Below are 13,151 nucleotides of genomic sequence, written 5' to 3'. Positions count from 1 at the left end.
CCACCTGGGGTCCCCAGGGGGCCCTGCATGACCCAGTGGCCCTGGAATTCCACAGGGCCCATTTCGCCGCAGTTGATGTGGAGGAAAGTTGAAAGTCATGTTTTTATTTGATAGACTTCCTCGTGGTTAGAACACTGCTCTGGAAATGTACTGATCTGTATGGTGGAGTAGTGCAAGGAGTTGGGGAGATGATTCTGTTCACAGAGGTACTAATGGACTGAGAATGAAAGTCACCTTCTGTGTTTGCAAAGTGACTTTAGTGACTGGGGAAATCTTATGTTAAGTGAAGAGGAAATAAAATTTCATGTACAGGATAATCTTAATTTTGTTAAAAATATACACAAACATACACACACACCCCCACACACACCCCAAAATAGTAAACAGGGATTATTTCTTGGTGGTGGAACCGTGAATGATACTTTTTTTATTCTTATGCTTTTCTGTTTTTGTTTTATTGTATTCTGAGGGAAGCGGGTTCGAATCTTCTCAATTTCTCTTATTTTTTTATGACAAGAAGGTGTATGCATACATGTGTGCTAAGTTGCTTCAGTCATGTCCAACTCTTTCCGACGCCATGGACTATGGCCCATCAGGCTCCTCTGTCCATGGGATTCTCCAGGCACAAATACTGGAGTGGGTTGCCATGCCCACCTCCAATGAACTTGTAAACTTCCCCCTTAATTTTCATTGATGGATGTTTGAGAATAATCACTGCTCTCAGAAGGAAGGCATCTTATTAGAATAAACATACTCATGGCAGAAATAAATGTACCTGATGAGGATAAAAGCAAAACATTGGAATTTTTTTTCTAGAAGCAGCTTGACTTCTTAATTCTCCTAGCTTTCTAATTAAAGTGTGCAACATCAAAGAGATACATTTTAATTCAGTATTTTTAAGTTTCTAAAACAAATGTCCTTATTCCAAGAGTATACATAGTGATTGTAAATAATAAAATGTAAATAATAATGTATATACACATAAACAAGAAAGAGGAAAATAAATATCACACATAATTTCATTACCTAAGAGAAAAAAACATTCTTAGTATTTGGGTTTATGCACTTCTAATCTTTTTTTCCAGTGCCTAGACATTGTATACATATTACTGAAAACAAACCAAAACAAAAATGACATCTGATGATTTGACTTAAAGGACTATGAAAACACATACTGCTGCTTGTAAACTGACATTTTTCCATCCTCTGACTTAAATATATTCAAGCAAGGTTAACTATGGAAGGGTCTGTTTGTTTAGCTCTATCTCTCCAGCCTTCCCAGAAGGCTGTGACTGACATCAGGATGTCTTGGACTGTGGCTCATTTTACTGGGTCTGCTGAACAAAAATTATATGCAGATACACTGTTCATTTTTGTTCCCTAGGTATTTCTCTAGTTTTTTTTTTTTTTTTTCCTTTTCAGAGAGGCAGATTTGGTAACCCTGAGATTCTCACTCTCAGTTATTCTCCAGTGCATGTGTTCACTGCTTTTGCGGGATCTGGCATAGGGACCTTGAGGAGACAGAGAAAAGGGCCAAGGTTTCAAAATTATTTTAGTTCAGGATACAAATGTCCCCAAATGCAGCACGTACTTCTCAGGCATCTTCTTCCTCATGAGATTTTGTTGGCTTCTTCTGTTTTGCCGTTACAGAGAAAATCATCCTGTTCTCCGAACCCTTCTCTTCCACAAGTTAGGGCCTCTTGAAAAATATCTTTCCTGATAGTCCTACTCAGACATAATTTCCCTTGCCTGGTATCCCTGGATGTCCCTCACTGCTTCCTGCTCAGCTACAATTCAGCTCAGCTTTTCCATGGACTCCTGGGCCATGCTGCAGGCAGTATATTTTCTGTTGCTTCTTTGAGGATTTAGTTTGTCATGTAATTGACCTTGTTGACGTATACCCACACTTGAACTCTTAAAAACAAAAGAACAACAAAAATGAAAACAGAAAAGCGTAAGGCAGAAAAAAAAATATCACTCATAGTTCTACCACTAAGAAACAACCTCAGTTTATAATTTTAGGGTTTGTAGGTATTTGGATATTTATTTTAACATGGTCAAGATTTGTTGTATAGATAGAATTTGGTTTCCTATTTTTCATTTAACATGGCATAAGTATTTCTTCAATCATGAACATTATTTACAAACTTTTTCAATGACTAGATAATAGTTCATTTTATGGATTTACTGCCAAAGGCTTAGCTCTTTGTTTAATGTTAGGAGAAAATATAAATATCCATCTTCTTAGAGTGTGTCCATGATCAGTAGGCATGGAGAACGGTGCTAAGGTATGTAGTAAATTCTTGGTAAACGTTAGCTATTACTGTGTTTGTTAGTGATAATTTTGATGCAGCTGGAGTCAGAACACCTGGAGAAGCCATACGATGTCCCCTGCAGACTCCAGGCAGAAAGTGTGTAGGGATTCCCTGTGCCTGCTCAGCAGCAGCGAGAGGATTTCTCAGGAGTATAATTTCAGCTCCTTCATTTATATCTTGGCCGTTGCAAGCTGAAATCCATCTGTTACGAGCTCAAGAGCTCAAAAACCTTGATTGGTTCTGGGTTTTCTTGTTGAGTATGTGGCATTAAAACTCTGAAAAAGTCCTTTGCTTGAATTTGGTGCATCTGGTGGTCAAGTTAACACTGAGTTCTTTTGTGGCATGTGGTAATATTAACTTTGAACTATACTTCTCCAGATGCCACTTGGGGTGTCCCAAAGAACTTCCTTGCTTCCTATCAACCAGAAAGCACCATTCTTATACCAGGGAGGGATTCCATTCATCAGAATGTGAGAGAAATGTGTGATAGGACAATTTTGGAAGCAATAACATGGAGAAGGGGACTGGAAAATGCAGTATGGAGTGGTTAGATAGATGGGAAAACTAGTTGGAGGTGGGTATAGGATTTGGAAAGTGGGGACTGTGATGCAACAAACTGAGTGAAATTGGAGTCATACTGAAAGAGCGACCATAAAAAAGGATAAGAAATAAATTGAAATGGAGGGTGAATTAAAATGTTGCTGCTGAGCTTTCAAGTTTTCTCTCCCACCTTCTTCCCCCAAGTAATGCCTTTTCTATATTCCTTAAAGTATTCATTGAAACCTATATATCAGAAATGATCAGTTCTGTGAGTCTTTATTAAATGTTGACGAGAAAGGCTAACTTAGACAAGTAATTAATTTATAAAATTCCCAATACATCTGATTTATGTGGAGTCACATGAAATTGACATATGAAATGACATAATGTATCATAAAACAACATTAATTTCCAAACGCTTTAGAAATTAAAAGCAAATGTTTGCTTTGGATCCAGTTGGTCCTACCAGATCTGTTGGCACATCCTTCCTCCCGATGGATGCATTTTCCCCTTACATCTTCAGAGTTATTATTTACATGAGATAGTGTCATGTTCTTGACCTGTTCTAGAAACTGATCTTTTTATTTTAGTTTGGACTAATTTCTCTGAATTTCTCATTTCCTGGTTGTGTATGCCTTCTTTAAAACAGATAAAATATCTTTATATGGGAAACAAATCAATGCCAAATTTTGTTTAAAAAAAAAGAGAAATGATATTTAATTTTCTATATAAACCTTTGGAATGCTCCAAAGCATAAAACTTTACTTGGGTCTCATAAATGTTTGTATTACTGGTATTTTGAAGTGATGAATTCATTGAAATTTCTTAAACTTACTAAATGATGGTTTGTACAATTTATTTTTTATCCAATGTTTGATTTTGAATACAAAGATCAAAATATAGGAGGCTTGTATTTCTAGAAAATACACAGAGACAGTTTTATCAGTGTTTTGTTTCTTAACAACATTAAACATGTATCTGTTTGGCAAGTCTGTTTATCTGTCCTTAGAAATAGATGAGTGTTGAATGTAATACTTTTTTAAGACCATGAATAACATTTAGAATACCATGTTCCCTGATTTTGTGAATCAGTTAAAAGGAAACAATATTGTTGCTTTGATGAATTGTCATATATGCTACTGCCTTTTATTTATACTTTTGTTCTCCTTTATATGGATTATGAAATTTGGCCAGTTCTGTTTACAAAATCATCCTGGTTTCATTTCTCTAACCTTGACATTAAAACCATAGAAGCATATCAAGGCTCTGAAATAGAGATGCTTTAAAAATTCGGAAGTGTTATAAGTAACTTTTAAGTGTAAAGGCACCAGAAGTACTTCATGTCCTATGAGATTTGGTACAAACTTTTGGAACAACCGATTTTTTTTTTTTTTTAAGGTGATTTTCCTTAGTGCATCTCTGCTCAGGCCCCCCACCTCCCCTTTATGGCAGGTGCCCCATCAGGTTTATTGCAGAGACCCCTGTTTTCTCTTTGAATCCTGTGCTCGGTTTATGACCTGCTTTTGTCTCTCACTCATCCGCAGAGCCCGGCGTCTGCACGGTGTTCGGAGACCCCCACTACAACACTTTTGACGGACGGACATTTAACTTTCAGGGGACGTGTCAGTACGTGTTGACAAAAGACTGCTCCTCCCCTGCCTCGCCCTTTCAGGTGCTGGTGAAGAACGACGCGCGCAGGACCCGCTCCTTCTCCTGGACCAAGTCGGTGGACCTGGTGCTGGGCGCCGGCACCGTCAGCCTCCAGCAGCATCTGACGGTGCGCTGGAACGGCTCGCGCATCGCGCTGCCCTGCCACGCGCCGCAGTTCCACATCGACCTGGACGGCTACCTCTTGAAAGTGACGACCAAAGCAGGTGGGCCTCCAGAAGCAAGGGCCTTCTGTGTGCCTCTGGCGCTTCCCTCTGCCTCACCAACGGGTGCCCGGGAGCTGCAGCTGCGCCCCCTCCTCCTCCGTGGAGGAAAACCAGAGGCAGAGAAGTCCACCGACCGCAGCGGTGGCCTCATTCTCCAGACGCCACCAAATAGCTGGAGAAAATTGGCATACTGAGGAGCCTTGCAATGTGACGCCGGTCACTGGCATCTTGCGATCTGTCCACATCCAGTGTCTTTTCATCCTCATTCCGAAAATAGCAGTTGTTCTACTCCGGATAACCACTGTCTCCTGTTATGTTGCTATTTTAGGTCATTGATGTCCAGCTTGGAATTGTCAGTGTCTTTCCCAGCTCAGCTAGTCATGTGCAGTTTCACATCTGTGAGAAAGAGTGTTTCCTTGTTAACATCTGTCCAAGAAGGAGGGAATCCTCAAAAGCAAACTGCAAACGTGTGGGTGTGCATATGGGAGTGGGAATGATGGGCTGTGTGACCAGCAGTCCTGTCCATTCTGGACCCGGGGAAGGCTGCTTATTGAGTTGATGGGTACAACTGTCAGCTCCTGCTGGGAGACACTTAAGGTTCTTGCTCTGAAAGCACTCTCTCCAGCCATGGGCTCATGGAGCTGGCCACTGATGCTGAGACCTTTTCTCAGCATCACCGATTCTCTGAGACTTGCTGGATTCTGTTGCCACTCCACTGGCAGATACATTCCCCCTAAGCCAAACTGTTGGTAGTTGCTAATAAGTGACTCCTAGGGGTTCACAGAGGCCCACATGCTTATCTGTGAGATGTTGCCTAAGAGAGACATCTTAGAAGCAGAACTCAACCCTTCATTATCAGCCCCAAAGAATGAATTCAGTTCGTTACACATTTTATGATATCATGAATGGTTCCTTTCATGCCGCCTTTGGTTAGTGCATATTGTTTTTCAGCTGGATATTGAACTACATGTCCTCTTAGCATGCTGTTTCTTTAAGCATGATATTTGAGGAAGTCAGCATATATATATATATATATATATATATATATTTTTTTTTACTTTTTGCATTGATGAGAATTTAACAATGTAAAAGCATCACTTGGGTTCCAGTTTCTTTATCTAATATGGATCAGAAAGGGAAACATTTGATAGAGCAGGCACTTTTGAGGGACTGCAGAGACTGTTTTCCATGGTACTTTCAGAACCCTGTTGTTTTCTGTTCAAGTCAAAATATATTCGGTAAATTGATTTGAGCTGATGAAATGCCAGCTTAGCTAAACAAAGGCAGGAAACCAAAGAGAAACCCACGGAGATTTTTATTTAGAGAGTATGACATGGTTTCAGTGAGAAATGTTAAATATTAATGTATTCGAGCATTCTATAGAGAATGTTCACTTTTGAAAGTGGTAGATGTGACGAGTTCTGTTCTTTCAACTTCAGAGGGATTAATCCACCGCAGAAAATTCAGACACCAGTTGTTAACATTCAAATGACATGTCACTCTGCACATGTAGGCCTCAGCTCATCTCTTTGAAGGAGGCAATGATTTGTGACTTCATGTAAAATGGACACAAGATGACCTATTATTACACAGTACTAATTAGAAGTACTTTGTTTATCTTTTTGCATGCCGGCTGAACATAATGGATACTACTGATATGGAAATTATTAGTCAGCCACAACCCAATTCTCAAAGGAATTCTGCATATTCAAAATTACTAACAGTCGAGGAGGTTCAGTACTGTTCCTCTCACAGCTGGCAATACCTTATGGAATAAGTGTACTCTTTGTAAGGACTTCACATGGCAAAAATGAGCAAGAGGATGAGGCTGCTAAGAAAATAATAATAGATCATAAATGCCATAACTGGATTAGTGAATTTAACTCTTCTAGGTCTTGAATTCAGTTTTAGAGTTTGTCTTCTTTTTTCTCTCTTGCCATGATGCAGCTCATTTTTGTGGTACCTTTAATACCCAGGTGACCAACTTCCTGTAGCACATGGAGGGCACAAACTTTCTGCTTCCTAGGGGAGGACTATATATCTCTGGGTGCTAAAATTGCTTTGAAATTATCTTTTGAATGGAACAATTCCATTTCCAGACAATAGTCCTTTCTACTGTGGTCCCCAAATCTCAGTTTGTACTACCCCTTAGGGATGTTTTCATTTTTTAACCTATTAATTATCTATCTAAAATATCACAGCATATCCTTTGAATGTTTGTTCTCTCTCCATAATTTTTTTTCATAAACTCAAGTGATCAAAGGATATTTCTTTGAAATAGCCATTTAAATCAAGAGTGCAGGTGTAATATGGGAGATGGAGAGAAGTGACTCTTTGCCCCTGTGGTTTACAGACTCAGCACTTCATGATGGACTCTTTTGGCAGAAGAGCACAGGTGGCTGTGTAGCTTGGGTGGCATTAAGCAGTGGTTACATATCTAATAACAACTGGGGTAGTCCAGAAGGTAAAGCAAGGTTTGGCAGCTTGAGAAAGCTCTGCTCCTTCCTGTCACAACTCCCCTCACTCCCCCGCCAAACTCTCGGCACTTAGCGAATCATTTAAAATATTTCCTTTCTGCCATCTGTTCGCTTCATCAACTCCACCTGAAAGAGTTACGTCAGATCCACCTGAAAGTATTAACATGTGGGAGTGTGGCTTTGTATTTTACTTTTGGTAGAACTCTACATCTGGGGAACCTGGAGTATATATGTGGTGTTGTTTGTTCAGTCGCTAAGTTGTGTCCAACTCGTTGCAGCCCTATGAACAGCAGCATGGAGACGTCCCCCCACCCCCCACACACACTCCTTTGGTATAAACTCTAAACAGAAAAAATTCTCCATTTTTAAGCATCACTATGGTATGTCTACAGATTTTGCACCTCCTCTCTCTTAAAAGTGGACTGCAGCAAAAGCAACAATAACAACGAAAAACAAATAAACAAAAGCAGCTACTAAATAAAAGACCAACAACTTTCCCACCAAAAAAAAAAAAAAAATTAGTAATCTGGAGCCAGGTCACACACTTGAAGGGTGAAAAACAGGTTGGTAAAACATTCACTGGTGAAAAGGAAAATTGGAAGACTCTTCATGCAGTGGAAGGAATGCAGCTGCTACTCACATCCCAGATGAGACATGTGCTTCAGCTTTGGCCTTCTGACTGCCAGTCGTTTCTACCAGTTTCCCATGCAGAGAATTGGGAAACTCATCCCAGCTGCAGAAAAGACTAACCCCAAACCCTCAAACACTTCCATGGCATTTTCGTTTCATAAGATGCCTATTTAAAACCTCTTTTGGAAAAGCAATGTGTTTTTCAATTACAACTTATTCATTTTCTTTGCCTGTCACTACTGTAATTTACTTTGCATGGATTTTACTCATGTAGAGAGTAAAAATAACCATGCAAATACATGTGTATATGATACAAGGATGGACAAAGTCATTTGTAGTCGAGTAAGTCATCCCAGGAAGCCTAACATTGTTCTATGAATATCCTCTTAACATAATGACAAAAAGAGGAGGAAAAGAGAGTGAATTACAAATTATTCTCTTACTTTGAGGATTGTGTTTCATGAAAGAGATGTCAAGAATCTTGAGAAAAAAAGCAAAAGTGTTAGTCACTCAGTCGTGTCTGACTCTTTACGACCCCATGGACTGTATGTAGCTTGCCAGGCTCTTCTGTCCATTGAATTCACCAGGCAAGAATACTAGAGTGGATAGAGAATATTACTGATGCAGGGATCGAACCCAAGCCTCCTGCCTTGCAGGCAGAATCTTTACCATCTGAGTCACCAGGGAAACCCCAAGAATACTAGAGTGGGTAGCCATTCCCTCTTCCAGGGAATCTTCCTGATCCAGGGATCGAACCTGAGCCTCCTACATTGCAGATTCTTTATCATCTGAGCAACCAGAGAAGCCCAGAGTCTTGAAAAGTGTGTATTTAAAACACAGGTGGGCCTGCATCTTCTTAAGCATGCAGGAGCCACCAGTCCATTGCAAAGAAAGAATGACTGACTTGTTCCCTGTGAGTTGAATTCCCATGAACTCAGTTGCCCAAAATCTCAAATTTATTGGTATCACTGCCAGTAATTTTGCTGGAGCTCCTTTGGATGTAAATTCTCGAACAATGTGGCACTTGGAAGAGCAGTGTTTGCCTGCTGTCTAGGAAAGAGATTTGTAGTTTGGAAAATTTTGCAAGGTGGAAAATCTTTGGAATTATGCTCTAAAAGTTAGAGCGTTGTATGGAATTGATTTTCTCCCTTCGTTTCTCTGGCTGGACAGCTGCCTAGTTACAGGAGTATGAGGTCAAGTTTCTTCTATACCTTAGAGAGAATGTTACAAATCAAATTATAGTTTGCTTGTCTTTTTGCAAAATGTTATTTCAGTGTCTTAACTGGCATGAAATTCACAAATTTCTTTGGCTTTGCCGACTCATTGTATCAATTTACAGGGTAATTCATTCATTTAGTGAGAATATACTATGCACCAGATAATGTGTTCAATGATGGGGCATGAAGAAATAGAAATTCTTTTATACAATAGTTGTGATGGTCAGAATTGACCCGATATTTGAGTTGCTCACAGTAGATCAGTCCAGTGTGTGGACAGACTAGCAGCGTGTCCTTGCTCTGATCACCTTTTCCCATCATTGTCTTCTCTTCACTCAGTTACTCCCACAGCCCAAAACAGACTTTCTTATGACCTTCTTTCCTTCTTTTTACCAAATTCTATTCAATTGATTTTGGGAACTGAGCTGCTTCTCCTGACCAAGAAACCTTCTCTACCCCTTGCCTTGGGCTGAGAATGCTTCCATTCCTTTCATGTTCTATACCGTGATTTCCATGTGAGTCTTTTGGTTTATTTCTTGAGAAATCCAGTTTTAGCCCATTGGTTTATTCTACCAATAATTTCCACTAAAGCAGATCTGTAACTCTTATGTCAGTTGTGTGGCCTACTCACAGAATGCTATTTGGCCAGGCTTCTCTCCTCTAGGACCATGACCAAAGGAATATTGGCTTTATAATATTGGCTTGGGGAATATTATCTGTAGCCTCTTACTTCTGGGTGTTTCCTGCTGATCTTACATCACTCTAATGTTGCCTTATGCCAATTTTATATTCAGACAAGATCCATTCCATCCCTCCCCACCCCTTTCTTCTTTCTCATCACCACCTTATCTCCCAACTTCTGACCATCTTCTGAGCATTTACTCATCAGGCTATTATTGATCTTTCAGGAACAAAGATAAAGTCTTCTTTAAAAAAAAAAAAGAAGAAGAAGCTCTTTCTGGATATTCAGAAAGGACTAAATCAAAGACTAGTTTTTGTCAGAAATCCAAGAGGGTAAGATTGAAGACACACAGCTGGGGATACTTTCTATTTTTCTGTTAAAACGGAGCATTCTTTGTGGGCTGTCATTATTAGGAGACAGTGACAGTGCATAAGGAGGAGTCCAGGACAGAAATGCCCTGTGACCTGTTGTAGATGTCCCCTTGGCGCTCATCTGCAGCACTGGTATCTAGTTCATCCATTCACTGGGCGGCTCAGGCACTGCCAAGATACTACCAAGAGAACAGTAAAAAGAGCTTCCACCACACACTTGAGACATAAAGAAAATGTTAATACCAGAGTCATCATTTGCTCTGGGTTGATCCTCAAAAGACTCTTCTTGAAACCCTCTCCATTGTCTTATGGGTAATGTGTTCACATACTGCATCATTTCTTCCTGACATCCTGATCAAACTGATCTGTGCTGTGTGACAGCAGAACCTGGCTGTCTGACCCATAACAGAAATTCCACTCTTCAGTGGGGTCATTTGTTACAGTAAATCCTAGACACTCAGGGCTAGCAGGTCTGGAGAAAATGAATGTTCTCAGACAAATTCTCCAACAGTTTAGATGGTCAGTTCAGCAAACCAAGAGGGGATTATGTTCTCAGCCTTGTGGAGTGAAGATCCTTTCCTCCGTGACCAGTGCTGTCCAGGCGATTCTGTCTAGCACGTGAGGAATTTTGACCTGTGGCCTCCCTGCTTGCTCAAATGTTGAAGCTTATGATCAGCCCGGGTATGCATGGAGGCCCCAACCTAGGTCTCATGACATCTTAACCATGGAAGCATGGTTTAAACAGCTGTGTGTATCTCATGGATGACTGTAAAATAATGAGGAGGCAAATGTTTTCATTTGTATGAGTGTTATCCTTTGAAGGGGATGTGTTCAGAAGCTTTATATTTATTACTTTAATACTTCCACTATGGCAAATAATTTGGAAAATGTCACTTGGCACTAAATATCATCATATGGGGGGAATATTAGATAAAGAGAAAATTACATTGCAAATTATCATCTTTGTTATCTTTGTACACATCTTATCATTTCCACATTGTAGTAGTTGTTGGATAAATGAAAACATGATGTGAACCAAGACAATTACTCTGAAAAAGGGCAAAAATATAAACCCTAGAATAACATGGTCAATGAAGAATCATCTGTAAGTCACACTACGTAAGATAACATTGTAAGGGCAAACCTCATACATTTAAAAAGTTCTAAGCCCCAATAAGTGATTTGTGTGATATCACACAATCTTTGATGTGGAGAGATTGAAAGATAATCAAGATTTCAGTGAGGTCCTTCGTGTTCCTTGTTAGAGGACAGTCATATGTACTGTATAAGAATCTGCACTTGAAAACTGTTGGTGGATTCAAGAGTGATTGCTGCTTGTTTCCTCTAGGTTTGGAAATATCCTGGGATGGAGACAGTTTTGTAGAAGTCATGGCTGCCCCCCATCTCAAGGGCAAACTCTGTGGTCTTTGTGGCAACTACAATGGACATAAGCGTGATGACTTAATTGGTGGAGACGGAAGCTTCAAGTTTGATGTGGATGACTTTGCCGAGTCCTGGAGAGTGGAGTCCAATGAGTTCTGCAACAGACCTCAGAGAAAACCAGTACCTGAACTGTGTCAAGGGACGGTGAAGGTAAAGCTTAGAGCCCATCGAGAATGCCAGAAACTCAAATCCTGGGAATTTCAAACCTGCCACTCAACTGTGGACTACACTACTTTCTACCGGTAAGTACAGTGCTTTCAGGAATGGGCTTGGGTTACACACCAGGGATAGACTTGACCTTGGAACAGAAACTGTCAAATTCCTTGGTGTACCAGGGCCCCCAAAGCATAGTCTAAACTCCCCTACTTCTTTCCTGTCTTGAGACTGATCTCCTCTTGAATCAGTCCCACATTATGTCTCAAAATAAGAAATTGGATTGTTTTTGTGTCTGCAGGTTCATTGGGAAGCTAGGGACACCCTAGGGTTTTTCCAGGTGTTAGCTTGACTCTGAGATTGAGGAGTGCTTCCCAAATTCTGGCCTGAAATACAATGGTTTAGGGCAGAAATGGGAATCTCAAATCACTCTGGCTGCCTTTGGGTATTTCAGTGAGCTTGCTCACTCTAGGTTTGAGGAAGGGTTCCTCAGGTCTTTCCCATGGTCTAGCCCCAAACAAATCTGCACATAGAAAACGAGGTGGCCAGATGAGAGTTCCTTGGATTTTAGCCAACCATGAGACTTTGTGTCCAGAGTTAGAGGAGTATAGAAACAGGGCTTAAGAGATGGAGGAAGGGAGGTCTCTCATTAAGACTGTGGATTCCATAACCTTTTCTAATTCTGATTAACCCCCTTCCATACAAAGCAACTGGCTATAAAGGAGACTTGGCTTTGACATCCATGCTACAAGGTTGCATTTGTGAATGGATGAATTTGGCCTGGTTATACTTCCATTTACTATAGGATTCCATGGGTTCAAGAACTGTGGCTATCTATAACTTTAACCACCACTGGGTGTGGGAGGAAACATGAGATGAACACACCCCCAAAAGGCTTTGTTTAAGTGATTTGCCCATGCCTCTTAAAATGAGAAAACTCCTGTGGTCTGAAGCCACAGAAAAGTTATTTTTACTCTTTAATTGCCACCAGTTTATTTCCCCTAGTTCTCATTAAATGTGATTTTTTTTAATTTATTTGATCTCTGGATGTATAAGATAAAGTTTTATAAAGTCAGCTCAAAGTGTGGTGAAGAAGGATGATCCCTGTCATCACAAATTCCTGAACATGGCTGCATCTGTCAAACCATTTGGCTCCAACTCATGTGTTTAGTTTCTTCAAGCCATTTTCAGGTTGTAATTTGAATTCTCTGGGTTCCCTTCTTTCTCCTCCCTAAACCACCCAATAGATGGACCTCACCCTTGTATATTGAAATGGAAAGATCTTTAATGTACTCTGGAGTGAGTTAAGCACCTGGATAGACAAACCAGGCTTCACTTTGAAACTAAATACCCATCACTTGAAAGTCTGATGGGAAGCAGTTGTTGTTTAGTCGCTAAGTCATGTCTGACTCTTTTGTGACTCCATGGACTGTAGCCTATCAGGCGCCT

At 40.3% G+C, this 13,151-nt stretch overlaps 1 protein-coding gene across 3 annotated transcripts in view; it reads left to right on the top strand.

Annotated features, from left to right (window-relative positions):
- The window catches only part of BMPER (BMP binding endothelial regulator), a 262,587-nt gene that overhangs the window by 179,653 nt on the left and 69,783 nt on the right, over positions 1-13,151 (top strand). For all 3 annotated transcript variants that reach the window (XM_043463230.1, XM_043463229.1, XM_043463228.1), the window contains 2 exons: positions 4,400-4,729; positions 11,455-11,791. In XM_043463230.1, coding sequence (XP_043319165.1) covers positions 4,400-4,729; positions 11,455-11,791 — 667 coding nt within the window. The remainder of the gene's footprint in view (positions 1-4,399; positions 4,730-11,454; positions 11,792-13,151) is intronic.

The sequence above is a fragment of the Cervus canadensis genome, chromosome 3, assembly GCF_019320065.1.
Source record: "Cervus canadensis isolate Bull #8, Minnesota chromosome 3, ASM1932006v1, whole genome shotgun sequence".
In the NCBI taxonomy this organism is placed as follows: Eukaryota; Metazoa; Chordata; class Mammalia; order Artiodactyla; family Cervidae; genus Cervus; species Cervus canadensis.
This window is presented reverse-complemented; position numbering and strand designations above follow the sequence as displayed.